Below are 27,421 nucleotides of genomic sequence, written 5' to 3'. Positions count from 1 at the left end.
CTCTCAGAATGTTTGAGTGGCTTGAGGGTATATTCTCTCTTTCCTTAGAATGTACCGTATTTTTCCATCTATAAGATGCCCCCATGTATAAGACGCCCCCTATTTTGGGGGACTCAGGTTTAAGAAAATGGGGGAGATGGCTCCGTGTATAAGATGCCCCCAAATTTTTGACTTTTTTTTTTAGGGGAAAAACCTAGTCTTATACAGTACGGAAAAATACAGTACTTAAAACAATCATGAACCATAGAATCATAGAATCATAGAGTTGGAAGAGACCACAAGGGCCATCGAGTCCAACCCCCTGCCAAGCAGGAAACACCATCAGAGCACTCCTGACATATGGTTGTCAAGCCTCTGCTTAAAGACCTCCAAAGAAGGAGACTCCACCACACTCCTTGGCAGCAAATTCCACTGTCGAACAGCTCTTACTGTCAGGAAGTTCTTCCTAATGTTTAGGTGGAATCTTCTTTCTTGTAGTTTGGATCCATTGCTCCGTGTCCGCTTCTCTGGAGCAGCAGAAAACAACCTTTCTCCCTCCTCTATGTGACATCCTTTTATATATTTGAACATGGCTATCATATCACCCCTTGAGCAGAACTGGGTATGATGAAGAGCTGGGTCAAAATTGAGAAGTGGGAGGCAGATTTATAAATATATATAGAAAGCAGTCATTTAAAGCATGGAGTGTTCCATTTTGACCACATTTGCATGTTTATTGCATTTATATTCCATCTTTCCTTCAAGGAATTCAAGGTGGTATACATAGTTCTCTTCCCATTCTGTGTTATCCTTGTGATGTAGGTTAGACTGAGAGAGTGTGAATTGCCTAAGGTCACCCAGGGAGTGTCATGAACACTGGTTTGTTTGTCTTTTAAAAAGTCCAAACTTGGAAAACAATTTATTTATTATTATTAAATATTTATTGCATTTATATCCCAACTTTTATTCCCAAAGAGCTCAATCTGGCCTACATGGCTCTCCCCTTCTTCATTTAACCCCCACAACAGCTCTGTGAGGTAGGGTAAGGATGGACTGGTCCAAGGTCACCCAGCAAGTTTCACGAATGAGTAGGGATTCAAACCCTGGGCTCTCAGGTCCTGGTCTGACACTTTGCACTATGTTCATTCCTAGAGTATTCCTGTGGTTGCAATTTGTTTTGGCTACATTTAATACTGATCTAAAATTTGTTGTAGCACACCCTGTAATCTACTGGTAAAGGGCAGGTAATAAATATGACAGCAACACCATATACTGTATTGCAGAGCGTTGGACTAGATACCCCTTGGGGGTCCCTTCCAACTCAGCAATCCTAGGATTCTATTACTCTAACGTAAGGCAAAGATAGAGAACCTATGGCCATCCAGAGGTTGGGCTGCAACTCCCATTAGCTCCAGTCAGCACGACCGATTATCAGGGATGAAAAACGTAAGAAGATCCCAAAGTGAACCAGGCCAATGGCCCATCTGGTCCAGCTTCCTGTACTCACAGTGGCCAACAGTTAAAATAAAATAAAATGTTGCAGTGGCTTCAGACAACCAGCAGAGGAGAGTTTTATGACATGGGTGAGGAACAGGATTCTCTCTCTCTGCATCCCTCATGACCATAGCTGTCAACCTTCCCTTTTTTTGTGGGAAATTCCCTTATTCCAGCGCCGTTTCCTGCTGCTTCCCGCTGCTATCCTGGATTGTTAGATATCCCATAGACAGTCCCCGGGACAGGTGAGGCTGCTGATCCTTTATTTTCAAAGCTGCTGATCCCTTATTTTCAAATCTGAAAGTTGAGAGCTATGCTCATGACTCTCTCCAATCACATGCCCTTGGCACCCTCCTTAACTGTTTTTGCCTGGCTTGAATTTATTCTCAAGCTCTGGTAATGCCACTCGCTTGCCTGGAGGAAGGATAGAGGTGTGTGTGTGTGTGTGTGTGTGTGTAGATACTAGCCTACTGTACGGATGTCAAATTTATATCTATTGCTCCACCTATTTTTCCCTCTGGCCCTGCCCACCACTGGTATATGCCCACCAGAAAGTTGCCCAGAGTGGAACACAGCCCCTGAATCAGCAGGTGATCCTTAAGAGGTGACTAGCAGGTGACCCTCCCCCCTCCAAGACATGGCACACCAGTGGGTTAAAGACTAAGAACCAATGGAGTAATAATAATAATCTTTCTCCTTCTCCTTTTTCTTCTGGAACAGGGCAGTCCTGGCAGCAGAGGACCTTCAGGGCTGCCTGGGCCACGTGGCACTATGGGGCCAGTTGGTGGAAAGGGTCGCAGAGGAGAAAAGGGACAAGAAGGTTTCTTGGCAAGTACACTAACAGCATTCCAACTAATGGTGCAGGGATGGGGACTACAACCCCCATCAGCCCCTCCAAACCTGGCTGAACAGTCATGGACAACAGGAGAGGGAGTTGAGACCCACAAGTCATCCCACCACTGTTCTCCCGGGATTTATCTAGTTGGTGAACATGGACCTACAGAATTTATTTGTTTACAGATTTCTAGGCCACCCTCCATCCTGATGAATTCCAGGACACCACACAATATTTCTTTACCAAAAGAAACAGGAATAAAACATTCCAGTAATATAACAACATCCTTTGTAACAATAAAACGGAGAAGTGACAAAAACATCAAACTGATAAAGCAGGTGGATTTCCCTGCCCTTTGATGAGAGCTGTCACTCCAAAGCATTGTCTATTTGCCTAAAAAGCATGCCTGCTCTAGTAAATGATTTTTTTTTTCTAGTGGGGAAGGAGCTAGGGCAGATTCTGTCTCCAGAGTTTCCATCGGGAGAATCAATTGAATTCATCCTGTGCCTCATTTTCTCTCCTCTGTTTTTCCATAAAGGGCCAAGCAGGCATAGCTGGAACTGCAGGACCTGGAGGAGCAAGAGGAGCACAGGTAGGTCACATTTCATAGCTGTAGCCTCACAAAGGTCATGCTCGACCTGCAAATGACACCACCTTGGCAAGGTTTAGGCATTGGCCAAGGTCCTTGGGCTGTGTTCTGGTCCAATGCCGGAACCCATAGGGAAAGCAATAGAGCTTGTAGTGAGGCACGTTGATGGTCCTAGAGCACATCCAACTTGTACAGACAACAATTGGGGGCAGAAGGAGGCCTTTTATGTTTCTGTCACCAGACTACTTCTTCCAGGCTTCACCCCCTTGAGACCCTTAAAGGGTCAACCCTCTGGCCTGAAGATGGGCCCTTTTCCTTTCCATAGTCTCCCACCTGGTGGGAGCCCAACCACTTTTATCACAATGGTCTCTCTATCTTCCACAGGCAGCTCTAAACCCAGCCCCAGCCCTGGCTCCCCATCTGATGCCCCTACTGCCTCTAACTCTGTGTCCAGATCATTGCAGGACACAGGAGGCATGACTGAGCTGAGCTGCTCAGCGGTACCACTGGATCCTAAAGAAGAATAGGAGGGCCTATGGCCCTCTAGATGTTGTTGAACTACAACTCCCATCAACCCCCAGCCAGCATGGCAAGAATTAGAGGTGGCGGTACTTGTGGCCCTCCAAAATAAACAGTGGTTTGATGTCAACTTGCTGCTGCATGCTGGTGAAACTTCTTGTTGTGTTCTACTGCTGTTGCACCTCCAGGAGTCCAACATTCAAATGAATCAGAGCCTTCCTCAGGCCAGCACTGGGGCCCTCAAGCTGGGAACATGACACACATCAACTCCAGCCATAAGCCAGAGAGATGTGTCTTGTCAGTGACCTCTGCTCTTTTTTTGGCATTGCAGGGTGAAATTGGAGTCCGGGGGCTTCCAGGATTGGATGGTCGTGAAGGAATGAAGGTATCTCCATTTTTTGCCCATGACTTTGCTGGTAGAGTAAGGGATATGGGACAAAAATACGATTATGGGAGAAGTATATGTGTGTGCAGTGAGTCAGTATCGTCAGTTTAACTGAGGCAGCTCACCTGTTTCCCAGGTAGCAAAATGGTGTTTCCTATTTCACAAATCTTCCCACCCCTCCTTTTCTTCTTTCTCTCAGGGAAAGCCAGGACCTCATGGTGCGATTGGACCTAGTGGTGCTACAGGACTGGTGGTAAGGGCAAGGCACTTGGTACCCAAATCTCATTCTTCTTGAGATATAAATAATATGTATAGGTGGCTCACACTCCCCTCATAATGATAGGTCTGGAATACCATCAGTAGGTGTTTTGATACTGCAAACCGCCCTGTGGTCTTTGGGCGAAGGGCGGTATAGAAATTTCATAATAATAATAACATTCACATTTTAATAGGATGCTATCATATTTGCATTTACTGGAATGCTATGCAAATCAAAACACAGCCATCCTTCAAAATTCACACTTCTCGAGTTTTTTTGCTACTAAAATAAATGTGTGCAAAACTAGACATATTACAGGAAAGCCTGCATGAAAAATGCAGATACTGGAAGAATAAGAAATCAAGATAACATACTTTCTATAAAAGAATGGAAATGGCTTATTGAATATTTACAGATAAATTGTAAACACATAAAAACACTGTCAGGATTATAGTAATAACCTGCAACTACATAAGAGCATATATTTAAAGAAGAGAAATAACTGAGTAAGTTTAGTTAATTTGGATATGCAGAAGATATTAAAAATAAATTTAAGGAACCGCAGAAAGAGGGGGAAGGAAGTCGAGTTTTAAAATGTCAAAATGATTGTAAAATCAGTGAAATGTATATATCTGAAAAGTATAAAGAAAATCTAAAGGGAAAATAAAAATGCATGTGCTGGGGAAATAGCATACAACAGTGCATGCTGTAAAACAATATTGCTTGCGAAAAGTTGTGTAAATCAGATGTATAGCTGGATCACATTGCCCTCATAAAGATCTGGAGCACCAGGTGCTGTCTATTATTATTATTTATTAAATTTGTATACCGGCCTGTTCATCCACAGATCTCAGGGTGGTTTGCAACATAAAAACACAATGAAAGCATGGGGAAGAAATTTGCACTAGAAATAGGAGAACGTTAAAATGCTACCAGAGGTTCGAGAGGATTTTTGTTTGTTTGTTTTGTTTGTTTGTTTGTTTGTTTGAAAACCACAAATTAATGGAGAAATGTGGAGAGCTGACCTGGGGGGGGGGGGCCGAGAGAAGAAATTAAGAGAACCACATTAGCAGATTTATCCATCACTAGCAGCCAGTGTTACCACAACCCTCCAGGCAGAGACTCCAGCTAGAAAAGGTAAAGGGACCCCTGACCATTAGATCCAGTCGTGACCGACACTGGGGTTGCGCGCTCATCTCGCTCTATAGGCCGAGGGAGCTGGTGTTTGTCTGCAGACAGCTTCCGGGTCACGTGGCCAGCATGACTAAGCCGCTTCCGGCAAACCAGAGCAGCGCACGGAAGCGCCGTTTACCTTCCTGCCGGAGCAGTACCTATTTATCTACTTGCACTTGACGTGCTTTTGAACTGCTAGGTTGGCAGGAGCAGGGACCGAGCAACGGGAGCTCACCCCGTTGCGGGGATTCGAACCGCCGACTTTCTGATCGGCAAGTCCTAGGCTCTGTGGTTTAACCCACAGCGCCACCAGCGTCCCAGCTAGAGGCAGATGTTTTTCATAGAAATGTGGGAAATTACCTCATGGAGACTAGACCACTGTTCCAGCTAGTTCAGTATTGTCTGCACTGACGGGCAGTGGCTCTCCAGGATTTCAGTCAAGAGCCTACCAGGAGATGCTGAAGACTGAACTGGAGATCTTTTGCACAGAAAGTGTGGGTTCTGTTACTCAGCTCTTTGTCTTTCATCAAAGAACAATGTATGTTCCAAGCCCTCTTGGCTCTGAATAAAGAGCTGAATGAAACATGAGCATATGAAGGCTGCCTGACCCAAGTCAAACCATTGGTCCTGTATAGCTCAGTAGTATATCCTGCTCTGACTAGCAGCGGCACTCTGGTGCTGCAAAGAAGTGTCCCTCCCAGCCCCACCTGGAGATGCCAGAGATTGAATCAGGGACCCTGTGCAAACAAAACGAATACTGTACCATTGGAGCTAAATCCCTTCCCCATGCCCTTTCACCAGCCCACCATATATTTGATGGTGGCAAGGAAGCAAAGTAGGTATAAAAGGAGAACTCCCTGGATGCCAAGATCCAGGTTTGAGGCCAGTACTTTTTGGTGAGAGAACACCAGCAGAGATTTAAAAACTCAAAAAATTCAGCAAAGTAAAGTGTGGAAGTATATGATGTTAGACCTTAAAAATATATATTTCCAAGTGAGTTCTAAAATAATCTCCTCTTCCCCCACCATAGGAAAAGACCATACATTTATTAAGTTACAATCGTTTACTTACAATTCTCCAAAGTTCAGCTTCTTGTGCCTCTCCATACATCAGTCAGAAAGGTTGCACAGGCTGTAAAACTTAGTTTAGTTTAATTTCAAAGTGGTGCAAGTTCCTAATGGTATACAGTGGTACCTCGGGTTAAGTACTTAATTCGTTCCGGAGGTCCGTGCTTAACCTGAAACTGTTCTTAACCTGAAGCACCACTTTAGCTAATGGGGCCTCCTGCTGCTGCTGTGCCACTGGAGCACGATTTCTGTTCTCATCCTTAAGCAAAGTTCTTAACCTGAAGCACTATTTATGGGTTAGCGGAGTCTGTAACCTGAAGCGTATGTAACCAGAAGCGTATGTAACCCGAGGTACCACTGTAGTAACAAATGGCTCATGAGAGCCATGTGGTTTGAGTTTGGCACAATCACCTCAGTCCTCCGCACACATTGAGCTTCTTAGGTAGACTGGGGGAGAACAATAAGCTTGATTACCCATTTCCTCCCAATGGAAGGGAAGTGGATGTAGCTAAACCCGATAGGACAGCTTACTCTGTAGTATTAACCTTATCTTGCCTTAATTAGACTTAGGCATGTTTGTTATAGGGATGCGGGTGGCACTGTGGGTTAAATCACAGAGCCTAGGACTTGCCGATCAGAAGGTCGGCGGTTCGAATCCCTGTGACAGAGTGAGCTCCCGTTGCTTGGTCCCTGCTCCTGCCAACCTAGCAGTTCGAAAGCACATCAAGTGCAAGTAGATAAATAGGTACCGCTCCAGCGGGAAGGTAAACGGCGTTTCCGTGTGCTGCTCTGGTTTGCCAGAAGCAGCTTAGTCATGCTGGCCACATGACCTGGAAGCTATACAGCAGCTCCCTCAGCCAATAAAGCGAGATGAGCGCCGCAACCCCATAGTCGGCCACAACTGGACCTAATGGTCAGGGGTCCCTTTGCCTTTACCTTTATGTTGGTTATACTCAGCCACATACACACACAAAATGTTAGCAAAATGTGGATAAGAATCCTGACCTATCTTATATAGTTCTTCATAAGCATTTTAACAAAATAAAAGTCGCTGGAACATTTTGAACATGCAAGCATTGCGTAAATAAAATATGACTGTGAATAAAAGTGTTGTTGTTATTTCTTTATTTCAGGGGTTCCCAGGAGATGATGGGAGGAAGGGAGATCAGGGCAAACCAGGTCCTTCTGTAAGTACTTGTCTATTATTATGGTTCAGGAAGGCAGATCTGCCGCTTCATCAGTGAAGCTGCTCAAATTAAGAGTTCATCTAGCAGGGTTGGGGAACCCGTGCTCTTCCCCCATGCATTAGATGTTGTTGGACTTCAGCTCCAGTGAGTGTGTGCATGTGTACGCACATTCACACAAACTCTAGATGTTCCACTAAAGCAGTGAATACAAGGAAGATGAAAGAAAACTGGCAGCAATTGAGGATGAATAAAGCAGTTGCTTGATATTCTTGTTTTGTTTTTGTTGGAGTGGAAATAAGAGAAAATAATGCTAGAAAAACTACATTTCCCACTATGCTGCTGGGATGGGGGGGACCATCTCTTCTTGCAGCTCTTTCTATGTACAGCATATTGGCAGTTTCAAAAAGAAATGTAAAAAATTGTGCCATCTCTCTCATTTGCAATCTCTAGGGTGCAGCAGGCCCTGTGGGTACCAAGGGTGTTCAAGGTCTCCAGGGTTTTGATGGCCGGGAAGGATGGAAAGGAGATATAGGTGGGAAAGGAGAGCCTGGCCCAAAGGTAAGACCTAGCTCTTAGCTGATCATGTTGTTGAGACTTGCCATCTTGATTACAGTGTATGGACCGTTCACTTTGAGTGGGAAACTGGTAAATGCTTAGTTTCTTAAGCAAAAGAATTGTAATGTTCCTTGATATCAGAGAATCTCTCTCCAGCCTTTGGGAGATGACACTGCAGGTTGGATGTTGCCAGAAAAGCGCTTTAGAAGTTTGCCATTTGATTTTGGACTCCGAAATAGATGGGTAGAAGACTGCACTGTCTTTGGATGATATAACTAAAACAGAGGATGCATAGGGGAAGACAGCCACCCTCCAGGAATCCCAATGGCAGATTTACCTGCTGCAGGAAGAGCCTCTTTGACTCCACTTTGCTCTGCTTGTATAAATAAAACTGATGTTACAACCTAGGTCTCTTATACTCTCTCATCTAAAAAACAAGACAGTGCATTAAATCCTTCAGCACTGCCCTTAATTTTCTCTGCTTTGGGAAGTTGCAATATGTAATATGTAGCAATGATCTCACTTTGAGCTCACAAACCCCTTTGAGCAATTCTTGGGGCTATATGTTGGCAGTAGCTCATGCATAAAAAGAGAAACATCAAGGTTCAGACCTGCATGTGTGTCAGAAGATATGGGGAGCTTGATGTACTGGTGGAGCTACGTGCTCAGGTGCATTCAATTGCTTTTTAAGGGCTGAACCTTTTCCATGAAAGAAAACTGTATCTACTTTATCATATCATAGATCTGAAGAGCATAAGAACATAAGCACATAAAAAGGGCGCAGCTGGATCAGGCTAAAGGCTCATCTAGTCCAGAATCTTGTTCTCACAATGGCCAACCAGATGTCCAAATGAAACCTGCAGGACTTAAGCATAACAGCACCTTTCCCTACTTGCATTTCCCAGCAGCAGGACACAAGAGGCACACTGCCTCTAACAGGGGAGGTAGAACATACCATATTTTTTGCTCTATAAGACTCACTTTTTCCCTCCTAAAAAGTAAGGGGAAATGTGTGTGCGTCTTATGGAGTGAATGCAGGCTGCGCAGCTATCCCAGAAGCCAGAACAGCAAGAGGGATTGCTGCTTTCACTGCGCAGCGATCCCTCTTGCTGTTCTGGCTTCTGAGATTCAGAATATTTTTTTTTCTTGTTTTTCTCCTCCAAAAACTAGGTGCGTCTTGTGGTCTGGTGCGTCTTATAGAGTGAAAAATACAGTAGCTGGTATAGATGGGGCTGTACATCTTTTAACAGGCAGAAGGCATGATACAGCCACATAGTAACCTCTGCTGGCACCTGAGCTGTTTTTAGGGCAGCCACCAAAATTCCGTAGCTGCCGATTTCAGGGACGGGAAGTGGCTCCACCCTCCTGCAGTGCCCCCAAAGCCCAACAACCGCCATGCCACCCGGATTCCCTCCCCCCAGTGCACAGCAGCCATAGTGTGCACTACAGACCCCCATGGCGCCCTATGCCTCCCCGCCCAGTGCAGACTCCCTACCTCCCACCCCCCTGCCCCTGGCTAGCTATGCTACTGGCAAGATATAATAGTTGCATACTCCGCTTGTGATTTTACAATTGAACATGTTTGTTTTCTCTCCCTTGGATTTTTAGGGCGATTGTGGTCCCCCTGGTAAAACTGGAGCAGCAGGGCTAGTTGGTCTTGATGTGAGTCGGTTCTCCTTGCTGTTTTTTCTATTCATTTAGGGGATCAGTGGGGAAGGATTTCATATAGGACATATATCTCTGAATACATGTGTGCATTCAAATAGAAGAGTGGATTAATTAGAGATACATTCTGATCCACCAATAGGCATTCAGGATAAAGGGAAGGCTTTAGAGCACCTGCATTGCCCCGAGCAACTCCAGGTGGGGCTGGAAAAGACAATCTGAAATCCTGGAGAGCTGCTGCCAGCCAGTGTTGACAATCCTAAGCTACATGGACCAATGGATTTGACTCAGTATAAGGCAGCTTCCTATCTTCCTAACCTGTGACCCTCTAGAAGTAACATCTGAAGATGGGAACCTGTGGATCTCTGTTTTAGACAAGCTAAATGTTTTTAGTTGATTCACTGATTCATTGAATAAACTTTCAGCTCTTGTATTACTCTTTTTCTTTCTCTTTCTTTCTTTCTTTCTTTCTTTCTTTCTTCCTTCCCTTCTTTCTTTCAGGGGCCCCCAGGCAAGGAAGGAGATCTGGGACAGGAAGGGGCATCAGGCCAACAGGTGGAGTACCATGTATTAGAATCTAAGTCAACTTCTTCCATGGACCTCTCCCCTCCAGAATTCCGTTCACCCTAAGAAAATGGGTTACATGCTGCAAAAGAATCCCAATATATTTGCTGAAACTATATGCTTTGTGCAGAATCAGTCGGGATGCTTTCCTGTGGCTCTGTATCCCCCGCCCTGCCTTAATATATTATGCTTATTACAGGTGTGCATACACTTTGCATGAACCCCCAGTCAAACCAGGGTGCCTTTGGCTGTTTGGGGCAGTGAAGTCTGGTCCACTAGGGTTAGCTGGGCACTGCCCCTCCAAGCTCAGTCTGGCCTCCTCCAGCCCCTACCCACCTTCTCTACCTGCTCTACTTAACAACCAGACAAGGGGCAGGCTCAGTTGTCAGCTTCCTCCTCCTTCTCAGCCTCAGTGCTGCCCTTGTAGAATTCATCAGGGAAGAAGAAGGGAATGGAACTGGAATTAGTTGACTATGCCTTATATTGGCTCTGGCTCCACCTGTCTTTTGCTCTGGTTCCGCTGTTGGCCTGCCTATCAGTTCCCAGTGAGACCAGCCTCGGGTGGTTTTTTACCTTATACAAGGTGAGGTGGAATCTCTGCAAACCCCACCTCCCAAGTTGAAGTGGGACACCCCCCCCCCCAAAGCTTGATAGTGCTTGCTAACTTGGTGGCAAGAAAACCAAATGCTATAGGTGAACAAAAACTCATGGTAAGAAGAAAGATCCACTCTTCCTTCCCACAGTTCTCAGTACCAACTGAGGCAGGGGAGAGAGAAATGAAGGAAAAAGTGATAAAGGGTTTGTGCTATCCCCAGATTTTCTTTCTTTGTACAGTGGTACCTCGGGTTAAGTACTTGATTCGTTCTGGGGGTCCGTTCTTAACCTGAAACTGTTCTTAACCTGAAGCACCACTTTAGCTAATGGGGCCTCCTCCTACTGCCACGCTGCCGGAGCCCGATTTCTGTTGTCATCCTGAAGCAAAGTTCTTAACCCGAGGTACTATTTCTGGGTTAGCGGAGTCTGTAACCTGAAGCGTCTGTAATCCGAGGTACCACTGTATGTGTATTTCAGGGGCCTCTAGGTCTACCAGGTCCGGCTGGTCAGAAAGGCCGTAAAGGAGAAAAGGTATTATTTTTCTACCAACTTTGGTTCTATTTGGTTGACTAACTGACTTGACAGACTGACTGATTTGTATACCACTACAATGTAAAACAATACAACTTCATAAAACTACATACAATATATATGGATCATCGAGTAGGTCAAGAATAAATAACAAAAGGTGAGCTTCTTGAGTGGGCAGGAATGTCTTTGACTAATGGGAACACATCACTGAAGGTATCCACGGAATCTCAAAGGGGAGACTGTTCCATAACGACAGAGAACACCCTTTTTTCTGACTGATGCCAGATGAATCAATTGTAGGTGCTTTGTTTTCTATCGCAGTGTTTTTCCTCATGGCTTTGATGGTGAACCCATCGCTGAGCTGCTTCGTAGTTATTTTTGCTTGTCTCAGGGCTTGTCTACACTTCCACTTCTCCCGTGCCCAAAAGCACTGATCTAAGGGGTTTTCAACTGGTTTCACATCAGATCGTATAAATCTTTTGCCTTTTACTTGTCTAGGCATGTGTCTCAGAAGTTTTGCCTTTGCCCTGCTGCTTTCCCCTGGAAAATCCACTCTTTAGTGCTGAATCAGAGCAAACGTTAATCTGGAGAAAACCCGATTGGTGTTTGCTCTGATTCAGCGGTAAACAGTGGGTGTCCCTGGGGGAAATCACCAGGGCAAGTGTAGACAAGCCCACAGTTATAGACAAGTGTAGATAAACTCCTGCAGTTGTAGTGGGCCTGTCTTTGGTGGGGGCCTAGGCCCACTTTCTCTGCCACCATCTTCTCAGGTTTAAAAAGTGTAATGTGTCATAAAACTGGTGTTGGGGGTGGACATCCCCCCCCCTCAGCACCACTCAATCATTGTGGTGGTGGTGGTGGTGGTTGTGTGTTGTTTTTTATTTCATTTCTTCACTGCTTTATATATTTAAGGGGGGGATCTAAAAGCAGTTTATAACACATTAAAACATCAAATAAAGCAATCCGGAATAGAATATTACTGAAAAAACAAAGTGTACATTCAACACAATGTAATTAACAGGAAACTAAAATATTATCTCAAATATTTCAAAATAAAACAACAAAAGGTTGACTACAGAATTCATCTTTAATACAGAAAAGTTAACCAAAAGAATCTTAAACTTTTCAAAAGAAAACATTAATAAAAGAAATCAAATATTACATGCACATTTAAAACAGCATAATTAGCAAGAGAATAAAATATCGTAAGCATTGAATCAGTGCCATCTACCACTAACTTTTCTCCTGTCAGATTTTATTCCCCTCACCACACTTTTATCTGTATTGATCTGAAATTGTTTTTGCCAATTTGGTTTTAATTGTAGACATACATTCATTGCTTTATGTGTGTAATGCTTTTTTTGCCCAAAGCCCCACCAAAGCATTGTACAAATGAGTACAAAAGAAAACACGTTAAAATTACAGAAAATGAAAAAATGCAAAAGATAAGAAATTATGTAAAATAATTGAAACAAGGCACACTATGGGATTGCTTTTAACTTTTTACTGTTGATGCTTTTCCTGTGAAATTGGTTTGAAGTAATTTATGATAAGTTGTTTTTGTTGTTGTTATCATTACTATTAATATGTATTACCTTCACATCACCTTAAGGTACTAAGGGCAAGGTGCAGCAATTTTAAAATGCAACATTAAAGACAGTTTTTAAAACTTACAATTAAAAAAAAATTCAATCACAAAAAATGGGGCGGGTCCTGAAAATACCTACACTGGGTGTCAAAAGCGAGGGGAGAATGGAATCAAATGATGGATCAACCACTCTTTTTTATGAGCTGCAGAACAGGTTTTTCCTTCCCAAAGCTTGGCACGGGGAAAGGGTGTGTGCATGTTGAATTAAACCTGGTTTTAAAGTTGTGTCTGGAGTAGTCTGCCTTCACTTTTTGCCTCCATCTCTCTTTTCTCTCCATCTCTTCCCTTAGGGGCAGCGTGGATATGATGGGCATCCCGGGTTCCCTGGCAATCCAGGCAGAAAGGTAAGAAATCACATAGTAGCTCCTGCTTTTGCATAAGAGGTTGCTAGGCCTATATAAACTGGGCAGCAGAAGCTGCCTTTATATGGAGTTGGGCCACTGGTCCATCTGCCACATTACTGTTTACACCGACTGGCATCAACTCTCCAGGATATTAGGCAGGGAGTTTTACCCAACCCTACCTGGAGATGCTGGGATTTGAACCTGGAACATTCTGCATGCAAAGCAATGCTCTACCATGGATATACAGGGCAAGTCCTTTAAAAGAGGCCCAGTGGATACAGAGTACACATGTTCCACAGGGCCTTTTTTAAAAAGACTCACCCTGTACAGTCATACCTCATGTTACGTTTGCTTCAGGTTGCGCATTTTCAGGTTGCGACCCACGGCGACCTGAAAGTACCAGAAAGGGTTACTTCTGGGTTTCACCACTCACGCATGTGCAGACGTGCAAAATGACATCACACGCATGTGCAGAAGCGGTGAAACCCAGAAGTAATCTGTTAACAAATTATACTTTATCCTTGGTTTTTATTGTTAAAACTGAAACCCTGAAACTCAGGGTTAGACCCTGAGCTTTGGCAACTCACCTTTTTTCTGTTTCCCTGTTTACCCCACCACCATCAGGGCAAGCGTGGTAAAGCTGGACCCAGACCTCCAAGAGGCTCCAAAGGCCCCAAGGTAGGCAAAACGCTTTGTACTCTTAATAATTATTGATTATTGCTGCTTTTTGTCGCCTTTATTCTTCTGAGATAGTACTATTCTCTTTTATACCCTGTATTTATTTCAGTGGTTGGATGGGTGATATGTATTAATATCTGTGGTGGCCATGACACTGATGTGACCCATCTTAGGTCTAGCTGCAGCGCAGTTGTGGGTCCTCTTCCACATCCTCTGGTCCCTTAATGGCAGTCTTTCCCAACGCGGTGTTTTCTATATGTAATTCTGTTCACACCTGACCATTGGCCCAAAATAACAAGAGGGTGCCAAGTTGAGTAAGGATGGTGGAACAGCCAGAGAGGGAGCTGCTGCTGGGCTTAAGCAAATAGTTATAGCCATTTCCCCCTCCTTTCCCTATTTTCTCCCTTCCAGGGCTCTCAAGGTGAACATGGTCTCCGTGGTCCCCGGGGACCCCAAGGCCCTTATGTAAGTATTGTTCACAAGGGTGGCTCATTACAATTGAGTTATGCAAAAGTTCAGAAGTCTAGAGGCAACAGAGAGGCACTAAGAGCCTTCCTGGGACACATTTGTCTTTGTAGCCCAGCTTTTCTTCCAAGGAACTCAAGGTGGTTTACATGGTTCTCACTCTCATTCAGCCCCTACAACAACCCTGTGAGGCAGGTTAGGCTAAGAGGCAGTGACTGGCCTAAGATAACCCAGTGAGCTTCATGGCCAAGTGGTGATTCGAACCCTGGTCTTGCAGGTCCTAGTCTGCCAGCCGGCCATGCTTTCTTCCAAGATACTCCATTCCATTCCTCCTTTTCCTTGGCTTCATTCATTCATTCACTCATGCACACACACACACAGCTACAGCTTTCCGTGGTCAATGAGCATGCTCAGCCCAGAAACCAGAGGCTTTTCTCCTGGGCGTGGTCGGCCAATTGGTGCCAAAGAAAGACAGAACATTTTTTTATGTACGCCACAACAGCAGCAAGAGTCCTTATAGCAAAGTATTGGAAGACACAAAAACTACCCACACTGGAAGAATGGCAGACGAAGGTGATTGACTACATGGGACTGGCTGAGATGACTGGCAGAATCCGAGACCAAGGAAAAGAGACGGTGGAGGAAGATTGGAAGAAATTCAAAGTCTATCTCAAGAACTATTATAAAATAAATGAATGCTAAAATGCCAAGGTTAGGGAAATTAAGAGGTTACAGCTGTATTGATTTGGTAAAAGACAGGAGGAGTAAAAGGTTAATTAGTTAAATTCTGAAGTGAGGATTTGCTGGAAGAAATTTGAAAATAGGGATGCAGAAAGGGAAGGTATGGGGAAGTCGGAGAAACAGGGTTTAAGAAAAGAAGGTTTTGAAATTTTACATGTTTATGTGTTTGTTTGTTATTGTATTGTGTATTGTTTGTGTTAAATATGAGATTAATGAAGAAGAAGTTGGCGTTCAGTGACACTCCCTGCTCCAATTGTAAGCAGAAACACAGGCAGGTGGAGCCTGACTGCGGGCAGGCTGTGGTTGGTGGGGCAATGTCCCATTAACCCTAATAAACCAGTTGCTGCCCTTAGAGGGTTTTTTTCCATATATATAGAGAGAGAGAGTTTCTGCAAACTTCTGGTTTCTCCCTGGATACAGGCAACCCCTGATTTGTGTCGGGGTTGCGTTCTGGGTCATTGCACACAACAGGGAAGAATGCATGTCTGCTCTGCCTCATTATGCCCCCACCCCCATTCCACCATGTTCCATCGCCTTTCCAGACACTTCCGGGTTGTCATGACCACATGCATCAACCGGTCATTTGCCTGTGTGTGGATACTTCCCTCTTGTTTCTCGGTAGCCTCCTTTGGGCTGCAAAGTGGTCATTACGCATGAGTTCCCTATTGGTATAGATGTTCAGCGGCATAACAAGTGCAAGGATAGGCTGGTGTAATTTTTCCATAATAAAGATGTGTCATCCAGCATGCTCTGCTTAGAAGACAGCTTGGCTTGAAACCTTGCTCTTGGTTTGGAAGTTTTTTCCTCTGACAACAAAAATAATAATTGCAGGTTCTTGTAACTTTTCCTTCCTTCTCTGCCAAAGTTATTTTTGCACCAACAATGCAATCCTAGGTATGCACTCAGAGGTAAGTTCTGTTGCATTCAGTGTGTCTGGGTTGCAGCCTAAGAAACAGATTCCAAGGCAGGACCATGTTTGCTTGGCTCCTCCTCCATGTTTTTCATTGAGTTTGTTGAGTTTGTGGTGCAGTGTGACTGTGAAGGGGAGTTAATATTGGAACTCCGTCCACTTCTGCTGCATTCATGCTGTAGCTTCCCAATTTTCAATAAGGGCATCGAGTTTTGAACTTACCAACACATGGCCCAATTATGTTTTATTTTTATTTATTAAATTTTGATAGTACCCTTCATCTGAGGATCACAGGGCAGTTCACAATAGAAAAACACAAAAAATGCATAGCAGCTTAATAATAAATAATGAAACATAGTAATAGAGTTTAAAAAGCCATATATCATTTAATTCACCAAAGGCCTGGGAGAGAAGGCCTTCCTGGGGACAGCTTTCCACAAACAGGGAGCCACTGCAGAAAAGGCCCTGTTCTCATGTTGCCACTCTCTGGATCTCTTGTGGAGACATGAGTGCCAGCTGGGCCACTTCATGGGGCCCCAGGAAGTTGGCACATATGTGTGAGCTGTTTTGCAGTTGTATGGTTGGCTTGGGGGAAAATCCATCTGCCAGGTGTGGATACCCTGGAAGTAACTAACTATGAAGCACTATAAATAATTGTGTTATTTGTCTTTTCCATTCACAGGGTGTTCCTGGGCTCAGGGGGGGCAAGGGAGTCAAGGGGCCCAAAGGAGAAAAAGTAGGTCTGATTGCTACTGTCTCAGCTTGATACTACTAGCCTGCTAATGTACCAGCTAAACTTGCATTCACAATTGACAGCATAAGACAAGAGTAGCCAAGATGGTTCCTTCTATACTGAACTGCAGCTCCTGTAACTATTGACCATTCTGGAGAAGGCATTGCATTGGAAGGCATTGCATTTGCTATCCTATTGTTTGAGTGGCTGTTGTAACACAGGTTACTGTAATTGGCTGATTTTTTACATTGTTGAGAATCATTAATCCTTTTCCATTTCTTGGGCATCTTTCTGTAGGGCATCAAAGGCATGATGGGCTACCTTGGTCCCCCAGGGGATAATGGTTTTAAGGTACGTATGAGAATCTGTAGCAATGGCAAACCTAGACAGCATCTTAAAAAGCAGAGACATCACCTTGCTGACAAAGGTCCGTATAGTTAAAGCTAGAGTTTTCCCAGTAGTGATGTATGGAAGTGAAAGCTGGACCATAAAGAAGGCTGATCGCCGAAGAATTGATGCTTTTGAATTATGGTGCTGGAGGAGACTCTTGAGAGTCCCATGGACTGTAAGAAGATCAAACCTATCCATTCTGAAGGAAATTAGCCCTGAGTGCTCACTAGAAGGACAGATCGTGAAGCTAAGGCTCCAATACTTTGGCTACCTCATGAGAAGAGAAAACTCCCTGGAAAAGACCCTGATGTTGGGAAAGATGGAGGGCACAAGGAGAAGGGGACGACAGAGGACGAGATGGTTGGACAGTGTTCTCGAAGCTACCAGCATGAGTTTGACCAAACTGTGGGAGGCAGTGGAAGACAGGAGTGCCTGGCGTGCTCTGGTCCAGGGGGTCACAAACAGTCGGACATGACTAAACGACTAAACAACAAAACAACAGTGAGAATCTGTTGCTGCTCATACCATGTTTGTGAAGGTTTAGAGATTGGCGAAAAGCAGATTGAACATACAAAGGGCCTAGTCCTCAGTGATTACTTTTTCTCTCTTTCAGGGTAAGCGAGGTCCCGTGGGCGTTCCTGGGAGGCCAGGACCAAAAGGGGAGCAGGTAAAAACACGACGTTAAAAACAGTAAAACTGTTATAATAATAATAATAATAATAATTTTTTATTTATACCCCGCCCTCCCCAGCCAAGGTCGGGCTCAGAGCGGCTTACAAGCAATAATAAAAACAAGATGAGTGATTACAACTTAAAAACAAAAATAAAATACAACATTAAAATAATGGAACATTAAAATATTAAAATGGAGCCTCATTGCAGGAGAAGGAAAAGAAAAAAGAAAAAGGGGGCGGAGGGAATCAAATTGGCTCCAATCCAAAGGCCAGGCGGAACAACTCTGTCTTACAGGCCCTGCGGAAAGAGATCAGATCCTGCAGGGCCCTGGTCTCATGAGACAGAGCGTTCCACCAAGTTGGGGCCAGTGCTGAAAAGGCCCTGGCTCTGGTTGAAGCCAATCTAACTTCCTTAGGGCCTGGGACCACTAGGGTGTTGTTATTTATGGACCTTGAGGCTCTCCGTGGGGCATACCAGGCGAGGCGGTCCCGTAGGTACGAGGGTCCTAGGCCGTGAAGGGCTTTAAAGGTCAAAAGCAGCACCTTAAATCTGACCCTGTACTCCACCGGGAGCCAGTGCAGCTTGAAAAGCACTGGATGAATATGCTCCCATGGCAGAGACGCTGTGAGGAGCCTCGCTGCAGCATTCTGTACCCGCTGGAGTTTCTGGGACAGCTTCAAGGGCAGCCCCGCGTAGAACAGAACAGTTATAAGAACAGAAACTCAGAGAACTGAAAAAAATAATTGGGGGGGGGGGACAGGAACCCATCTTCTGTGTCAGGGAAAGCCTGTGCAAAACGGTGTACTGGCACCAATTCCAGGGGTGCCTGCGCACCCACAAAATTTTCAATGTGGGTGCCCAGCCACTGATGCCCGCTGCCTCAAGTCCAACTATCCTATGGTGCTGTGGCAACTGGGCCTCTGTTGGGGCCCACTGTGGCCGCAGAAGTGTTTCTGGGTTGAGCCTGCGGCCACAGTGGACCCAACAGAGGCTCTGCAGCAGAGGCAGAGGTTGCAGCACTCGAAGGTGGCAGCAGAGGCAGGGCAGAGACCAAGCTGTGCATGTCACATCATATCATGATGTCATGTCATGCATGCTTCTGGGAACCCACAGTCTAGGGCCCAAGTCGATGCAGATGTGTATAGTACTTGTTATCTTTCTTTGTCAACTGCTCTGGTATTAAGAGGTCTATAAATATATAAGATATTATAGATAAATGGATGCTTTCACACAGGCCCAAGTTGCCTTTGTAACACTCTCTCCTTCATTTTCAGGGTGTTGTTGGCCCAAGTGGTACATGGGGATCTTCTGGACACCCTGGCATTCCAGTAAGCTCCCCTCCTCCTTTTTCGAACTGCACAGCAATAAATTTGCTGGGCTTTGTTTCTTTGTTTCAGGGACTTAATGGGACATGTATTATTTACAGATTAGGAAAATTAAATAAATTCAGAATTCTGCACATAGGCAATATTCCCCCCCCCCCCAATTGGGAACTATTATATTCTGCCACCTGTATAAAGCATGCAGAAGTTACAAATCTGCATCATTCGCTGGTTTTGCTAGTTGTAGGGGAGGGTCCACAAGGCCTCCCCCCCCACACACACACACACTTCAGTAAGCCACTATAGCTCAGTGGCAGAACATGTGCTTTGCATGTCAGAGGTCTCAAACTCAATCCCTGGCACACAGAACTTGAAAAACTCATTTTAAAAAAGGAACTAGCTCTAATTCAACACATCCAAAAAGGAGAGACTTAGTTCGCATTCATCACATTCATTCTTTTACCAAAACCAAAATGCAATAGCTGGTTCAGTTTATCTCCTAGGATTATTTTCCAACAACTGTTATTTTAGGGGTGGGGGACCTCTTTTGGACAAAAGTATTGTTCCCCACTGTATTGTCTTTGTTCTCCCTCTTCCCAGGGCACATTTGGACAAAAAGTAAGTAATCCTACCCCCCCCCCCACGTCCCTGCTGCATACATGCCCACTGCCATTGCTGTACCCAGTTCTCTTTATATGCACACCTGCAGTCCTTAATGCCACCACCTTCCATGATTTCACAGTTAGGCACATCAGCTGGTGCACTCCAACAATTTATGCAAAGCTTTTGCTCATTTCTGGATTTGAGAGGGCCCCGAGGCAGTGAGAGCACACACACCCCACATCAACAGACCCCAGTTGCCATTTTATGCTCCCCCTCAGTGGTACCTGAGATAGTCTTGCACTGTGTAGCACCCCACCCCAGCATATCATGGGCTCCAGGATGTCATGAGAAATTTATCTATTTGTTTATTTATTCCTCCCATTTATATCCCACATCTATCACAAGGAACAGAAGGTTGCATACATGGTTTAACCTCCCCTCCCACTTTATCCTCACAGCAACCCTGTGAGGTAGATCTAGCTGAAAGGCAGAGACAGGTACAAGGTCACCCAGTGAGGTTCATGACCCAAGTGAAGATTTGAACCCTGGTCTCCCAGGTCATAGTTGAACAGTGGCAACACCAAATGACCAAAGGCTCCTAGCCCCAACTGCCTGATGCAGGTAGGAGTTGGGGGTAAGGGTTGCCAGACTGGGTTTAAGATGCTTGAGCCCTGGCAGCTACCCAAGAACAACTGACATTGATGTGAATCCTGCCTGCCTATCCCTTTAGACATCTCAAGCCAGGGGCTCTTCACAGCAAATCTCTGGTTTCTTACTCCTTGCACTGCAGTGGTAGCTTCAAAGGCAGCGAGCTGCTGCAGGGGTCCTAGCTGTGCTGTTTGCTTTTCTACCTGCACACCAAGCTTTTGGCACCAGCCCTCTTGGGGACTTGGGGGGCAGGTCCACCTCCTCCTCTGACAAGAGGCTCTTCCCCACAAGGGGATCCTCTGCATTTGATTCAGGGGGCCCTTGCCTGCTCCCCCAAGTCCACAAATAGTAGAGTATCTGGTTCTTCCTCAGAGCACTCAATGTCTGGCCAGGACTAGACATGGCAGTATAGTGCTAGCAGCAGGGCTCACTTTCGATCTGGTGCTTGCTGAAGCAACACCCAAGCAACACCCAAGCTCTGCTCTCCTATAGCGCAGGCTGAGCCTTCCCTGGTCTTCTGCCCTTGCCTTCCCTGAGATCAATACCCACCTCAAAACACACCCCCACCCTATTTCCAAAATCAATGCAGGGCACTGCAAAAGGTAAGGGAGCCAGCCTCCCAACCTGCCTGCCCCACCTTGTGTGTTAAGTACTGTCCAAATCTCAGTGGTTATTTAGTTGTCTCTTCTCTCTTGTTTTCACCAGGGCCTCAAAGGCTTGGAAGGTGACGCAGGACCAAAAGGTCTACCAGGCCTGCCTGTAAGTTAAGGCTGCCCTTTCTGTATTTTTCTTTCAAACCAAGTACTTGCAAGATTTCCTCCATGAGTACTAAAAACAGCAAGCATTTTTTTTAAAAAAAAGAAAAGAAAAGAAATGGTCATTGTTATCTTTAGTCACTGGCCAGTTGAAGGCATTTCCCAGGGTGTGGCTACTGTCACATGCTGACAGCTTCTAGGTGCCACAGGTGAGAGCTGAGTGCGGGGGGGGGGACTAAAGGTGGACAAACTACCCCGGAAGGAGCATGACATGTCTCCTACCAGAGGTACTACCCCTCCCCTAAAATTCCATACGCGTCACATTTCCCCCTAATATATGTGTTTTTCTACATACTGTTTGGTTGAAGAACTGAACTGCAAAATTCAGAGAAGTGCAAATCTCTCAGGATAGTTTGTGTTTCAGTTTATGCCAGTGGTGTCCAAACTTTTTTCAAAGAGAGCCAGATTTGATGAAGTGAAGGGCCATAGAGGCTGACCAAAGGGCTGACCAAAGTTTTTGTTGACCTGTTCTTGAGCTTTTTTTATTATTCAAACCCAAAGGTTTTTTTTTTTAGGATTTTACCCCAGGAAATAAACTGCCACAGAGGCCAGATTAAACCGACCGGCGGGCCAAATTAGGCACCCGAAATGGACTTGGGACATGCCTGGATTTGGCATTTGTGTATTGTGCTAGTTACATAGTTCCTCATTCAGATGCAAGCAGGCATTTCTCGGGATGTGTTAAGTTTCAGGGCATGCATATTGAATGCAGAAGCATGTGTAATGCATGTCGTTTCGGAACCTCTTTTTCCCAAACTCCAGGAGTTTCCCAAACTCCTGAGGACCACAGCGCTGAGCACCAGTTTTCCAAAACAGGATTGATGATACTCTTTCTTACTTATAGGGCATGCCTGGTGTTCCTGGACCCCCTGGAACTTCACTGAACATCTCAAGGGAAGACTTGAAGGTAGTTATGCCCTGTCAGTTTCTTCCACTTTCTCATTTTCCCAGTCTTAAGTTTTGTTTGCCATATTTTTGCACCACTTTTCTGACATCATTTTTTAAAAGCTCTCAGGAAAGTTCATTAGCATTTTAATGTGAATACACACATTTTTGCAAAACACTTTAATCTATTGCATTTTTTATATTTTTACAAATATATGCTTGTTTATGGATAGTTTCCCCTAATATATGTGTGCATTTTTTAGTTAGAGGAGTTGCTCTGAATCGCAAGCCCAAAGGAGGCCCAAAGGAGGGCTCATGGGAGTGATTTGGTGCAGGATACCATGTCGAAAACACAAGAGTGATCAGTTCTAGTGCTTTGTTCAAGAAAGGTCTAGACTTACAGCAAATCAGCCTGCCAGGTCCCTCAGCATTTACAAATGCAGGACAGACACCGCAGGAAGAAGATGGTCTTGGTCTGCACCCAAGCAAACATGCGTACATTCTTTATGCACAAAGCAGCCGACGTCACTTTGGCCAGGCCTTCCCATCACTTCACCTGAACAGATGAGGGCATAGATGACAAATACAGATAGTTCCCCTTTCTGGGCTCAGAGCCCAGCATCCCAAGCCCACAAATAAGGATAGCATCGGAGCAATCCAATTAGCTTATATCGAAGCAAGTGAATATACATATATATGAGCTTATTGTGAAAACAACTAGCAATTAATTGTGGGGTTATCTTGACTACCAAGATGGTGTTTGCAGAGCTTCTAGAACAGTTTGCCTTTGGTTCAGCACAGGACTGCACACCAAAATTCAAAGAACTGCAAATTTCACAAGGATAGGGTTATATGCAATTGAAGCAGAGCAGATCCATTGAAATTTATGGGCATGACATACATTAATTTTCGTGGGTCTGCTTTGAGTAGAACTTAGTTGGATATAACTCACAGGGTCCACATTTTTTGGAGGATTCAACTTGCACTCCGATTCAGAGCATGCATCTCCTCTATGCATGTTCTGTAGTGGCACAAAGCTTATTGTGGGGCACCCACACACCCCCATTCTTTATTATATTCTACATAGTTTGATTAATATTGACATGGTACACCATAAGGTAAAGGTAAAGGGACCCCTGACCATTAGGTCCAGTCGTGGCCGACTCTGGGGTTGCGGCGCTCATCTTGTTTTATTGGCCGAGGGAGCTGGCATACAGCTTCCGGGTCATGTGGCCAGCATGACTAAGCCGCTTCTGGAGAACCAGAGCAGCGCATGGAAACGCCGTTACCTTCCCGCCGGAGTGGTACCTATTTATCTACTTGCACTTTGACATGCTTTCGAACTGCTAGGTTGGGAAGAGCAGGGACCGAGCAACGGGAGCTCACCCCATTGCGGGGATTCGAACTGCCAGCCTTCTGTTTGGCAAGCCCTAGGCTCTGTGGTGTAACCCACAGCACCACCTGTGTCCCTATGGGACACCATACCTGACAGTAAAAGTCACCTGCAAGTGGCTTGACTTTGTCTTCTGCTTCATTTCCTTTTATTTTGCTAGCATCTGATTTATTCAGCAAGCAAGTTGAACTATGACTATGTGTGGAGCCTCATGGACAGCTTGGGACGAGAACTGAAGCTCCTGGTAGATCCTCCAAATGGAACCAGAGACTACCCGGCTGCCACTTGCAAAGAGCTTCTGCTGGCACAACCCCATCTCCCAGATGGTAGGAACATAAGAACTGAAGAAGAGCCCCGCTGAATTGTAGTCAAAGGCCCATCTAGTCCAGAATCCTCACAGTGGCCAACCAGATGCCCCAACTGTTGACCTACAAGCAGGACCCAAGCACACTCTTCCCACCTGCAATTCCCAGCCACTAGTATTCAGAGGCATACAGCCTTCAACCACGGAGGCAGAGCAAAGCCATCATGGCTAGTAGCCATTGGTAGCCCCATCCTCCATGATTCTGTGTAGGCCTGTTTTAGAGCCATCCAAGCTGAGGGCCATCATTGCCTCCTGTGAGAGCAAGTTCCATCGTCTAACTATGCACAGTATGAAGTACTTTCTTTTTGTCTGTCTGTCCTAAATCATTCAACAACAGTAAGAATTTGTGCTGGGCCCGGGGGTTAACCAGAGCCACACGGTCCAGGTCCGGTCCCTAATCCAAGGATTCCATGAGGAGTCAGTCCAACAGGGCCAAGGCAGGAAACTAGGCTAGGTCAGGCACAGGGTCTCAGGCAGGTTCTAGTAAACAGCAGTGTTGCTCCTGCAACCTGGGGCGGAATCTGGCAGCCTTTTATCTCTGATGGGGTAACGGCTGGTCCTGATCCCCCAGCAACTCACCTCCCTGTTTCACCCAAAGGCGAGCACTCCTCCTGCGAGTACTCAGGTCTCTCCTTCTCTCAGACCTGAGTCTCTGCAGCTTGGGAAATGTCGGTGGGTTACTAGACCCAGGGGCCGCCTCAGCCTCTCTTGACCCAACTGGTAGTGGAGCAGCTGTATGTGATTGCAACAAGGTAATCCCCGCATCTGGAGCCAGGGCAGGCTGAGGCCCCCGACTTGGCCCAGCTGGTGATTCTTCAGAATCAGGCCCCAGACTCGGTTCTCATGCCACCTGAGGCAGAGGATCCGGAGCGGACTGAGACTCCTCTGGCTCCGAGCCCAAGTCCCAGGCCATCACAAAATTACATCCATCACTCAGCCCACTTGTTTATTTAGTTATTACATTAATATACCACCTTTATCTTCCAAGGATCTCAAGGTGGTATACATGGTTATCGTCCCTATTTCATCCTCCCGACCCTGTGAGGTAGGTTAGGCTAAGAGATTGTGACTGGCCCAAGGTCACCCAGAGGGCTTCATAGCTGAGTGGAGATTCGAACCCTGCTCTCCCAAATCCTAGTCTTAACATTCTAACCATTGCACCACACTAGGTCTTAATTTAAGAAGGATATTGACAAGCTGGAATGCGTGCAACCAAGATGATCAAGGGTCTGGAAACCAAGCCTTATGAGGAACGGTTGAGAGTCTTGGTTGTGTTTAGAGGAGACTGAGAGGAGATATGACAGCCATCTTCAAATATATAAAGGATTATCGGATGGAGCAAGCTTGGAGGTGGTGGACTCTCCTTCCTTGGAGGTTTTTAAGCAGAGGTTGGATCTGTCATGTATGATCTAGTTGAGATTCCTTCATTGCAGGGAGTTGGACTTAAAGACCCTTGTGGTCTCTTCCAGCTCTATAATTTTATAGTTCTGTGAATCTAACCCACCTACACTGGCAAGAAACCCAGCGTGTCCATGAGGAAGTTGCTATTTCCACCAGAATTGCCTGCAAATGGCTTGACATCCTGGACATTTGGAGAGAGGGGAGGAGGGGGAGTAGAATGGCAACAGTATCCATTGAGAGCAACAAAATGTGACTAATGGCTAAGTTTGTATCCAAAAATCCCCACAAACATTTTCACCTGACTCTAGCTAGAGCAGGGGTTGGCAAACTACGGTCTGGGGGCCGTATGCGGCCCACCAGGCTCGTAAATCCGGCCCGCGGACCCTGCTCCCTGTTCAGTCAGTCCCCGAGCTAAGCTAAACCGATGCAGCATTTCCTTGAAAACAAGCTGCGGAGGCCTTGCTGCGCATGGACTGACGTCCGCGATGCTGGCAAGGCTTCGGATTGGCTGCAGGAAGTTCCTGCAGCCAGTCCAAAGCCTCACTACCCGCGCACTGAGGTAAACCTGGCACGGCCATGGATGGAGAGGTGGGTGTGTATGGGTCGTATCATGGGCATCGTGACGGGCATGCCGCGCAGGGCTTCAGCCAGAGCTTGGCACACCTGCTGGCCCCACGCCCAGCGCCCGGCTCGGCGCTGCTGCTGCTGCTGCTGGTGGCGCACCCGGCAGCCACACTAGAGCAGCTGGGGGGCGAGCTGTGCGCTGCCTGCCCGGCACTCCATGTGTGCCACCTGCCCGCTGACCTGGCCTCGGATGACAGGCTGCAGCACATGGTGCACACCGCCTGGGAGCTCCATGGAGACGGGCCAATGAAGTGGCTGCTGCTCGTCAACAATGCTGGTGAGCAGGCAGCACCAAGACATGCTCCTGAGCGCATGCAGAGTGCGTTCCTCCTCCAGATCTGGAGGCAGCTGCAGGACCGGCTTGCAGGGTATTTATATTTTTCAAAATATAGTCCGGTGCCCCACAAGGACTGAGGGACAGTGGACCGGCCCCCTGATGAAAAAAATTTCTGACCCCTGAGCTAGAGCTAAGAAGTCCTGATTAGGAAGTCCTTTAAAGCTTGGGTTTTTTCTTTTTACAATTGCTTCGCTTTGCTGTTTGGTTGTTTGCTCTTTAGAAAACAAATCAAATAAAAATAAATAAATATTACCATTATCTTGCAATGCAACTTTCCTAATAGCCTTGGGTTACCAGAAATTCCATGCAGGCAAGTGTGCAGGCTCCTCTGCCAATCAGCTTGCTTCTCAATGCTGACTCGGCTCTGTATCCTCCTCCACAGGCCTGTTTGGTAGGAGGCCCATTTGTTTTATCAGCCTGCTAAGATCCTTGCCACCTGCCTCTCTATGCTGGCTGGGGAGAAGGGGGCTTCCTCTGTGTCCAGCATGAAAGCATGATGCTGCTTAGTCTCTTAGCAGGCTAGTTATAAAGGAAATTTGTTTCATTTCAGGGCATTACTACATAGACCCCAACCAAGGCAGCCCGCAAGACTCTTTGGTGGCATTTTGCAACTTCACGGCTGGGGGAGAGACTTGTATTTCTCCTGTGCAAAACCAAGTAAGAATTCTAAGGTTTCTGAGCAGGGTGAAAGATCAGTCATGCACCCAGCACCATTGCTGTTACTATTATTATTATTAAATGTATGATTCAATGTATGATTCTCCTTTTACATGCATGCAATAAAAACAGCTAACATATCCTTTTGCTTATTATTATTTCAATTATTAACCCACCCTTCACAGTAACATCCCAGGGCAGGTTCAAGCCATTAAAAAATACAATATTACAAGCAGTTGAAAACAGGTTAAAGTCATTGACTACATCATCGTTATTACTAATAAACATATTGATCTCCTTTTACATACATCTCAAGGTGGTTTACAAACATACCATAAAACAGCTTAAAATTGTTATTGTTGTTGTTATCATCATCATCTCAGTTGGTAAGA

At 45.6% G+C, this 27,421-nt stretch overlaps 2 protein-coding genes across 4 annotated transcripts in view; one reads left to right on the top strand and one right to left on the bottom strand.

Moving 5' to 3' along the window:
* The window catches only part of SLC31A2 (solute carrier family 31 member 2), a 537,879-nt gene that overhangs the window by 380,613 nt on the left and 129,845 nt on the right, over nt 1–27,421 (bottom strand). The window contains exon 5 of one of the 2 annotated variants that reach the window (XR_014004250.1): nt 11,284–11,298. The exons of the other annotated variant lie outside the window; for it this stretch is intronic. The gene's annotated coding sequence lies outside the window, so the exon portion shown is untranslated. Of the gene's footprint in view, nt 1–11,283; nt 11,299–27,421 lie in introns of those variants that run through there. 2 annotated transcript variants of the gene reach the window in all.
* Nucleotides 1–27,421, top strand: part of LOC308578981 (uncharacterized protein) — a 148,431-nt gene that overhangs the window by 115,391 nt on the left and 5,619 nt on the right. For both annotated transcript variants that reach the window (XM_081179605.1, XM_081179606.1), the window contains exons 45-65: nt 2,194–2,301; nt 2,847–2,900; nt 3,748–3,801; nt 4,001–4,054; nt 7,434–7,487; nt 7,938–8,045; nt 9,651–9,704; nt 10,209–10,262; nt 11,343–11,396; nt 13,335–13,388; nt 14,013–14,066; nt 14,478–14,531; nt 16,865–16,918; nt 17,213–17,266; nt 17,919–17,972; nt 19,255–19,308; nt 19,903–19,920; nt 21,259–21,312; nt 22,213–22,275; nt 23,807–23,972; nt 26,923–27,029. In XM_081179605.1, the coding sequence (XP_081035731.1) occupies nt 2,194–2,301; nt 2,847–2,900; nt 3,748–3,801; nt 4,001–4,054; nt 7,434–7,487; nt 7,938–8,045; nt 9,651–9,704; nt 10,209–10,262; nt 11,343–11,396; nt 13,335–13,388; nt 14,013–14,066; nt 14,478–14,531; nt 16,865–16,918; nt 17,213–17,266; nt 17,919–17,972; nt 19,255–19,308; nt 19,903–19,920; nt 21,259–21,312; nt 22,213–22,275; nt 23,807–23,972; nt 26,923–27,029 (1,380 nt within the window). The remainder of the gene's footprint in view (nt 1–2,193; nt 2,302–2,846; nt 2,901–3,747; nt 3,802–4,000; nt 4,055–7,433; nt 7,488–7,937; nt 8,046–9,650; nt 9,705–10,208; nt 10,263–11,342; nt 11,397–13,334; nt 13,389–14,012; nt 14,067–14,477; nt 14,532–16,864; nt 16,919–17,212; nt 17,267–17,918; nt 17,973–19,254; nt 19,309–19,902; nt 19,921–21,258; nt 21,313–22,212; nt 22,276–23,806; nt 23,973–26,922; nt 27,030–27,421) is intronic.

This window comes from Podarcis bocagei (genome assembly GCF_964188305.1).
Source record: "Podarcis bocagei genome assembly, chromosome: Z".
NCBI lineage: Eukaryota > Metazoa > Chordata > Lepidosauria > Squamata > Lacertidae > Podarcis > Podarcis bocagei.
This window is presented reverse-complemented; position numbering and strand designations above follow the sequence as displayed.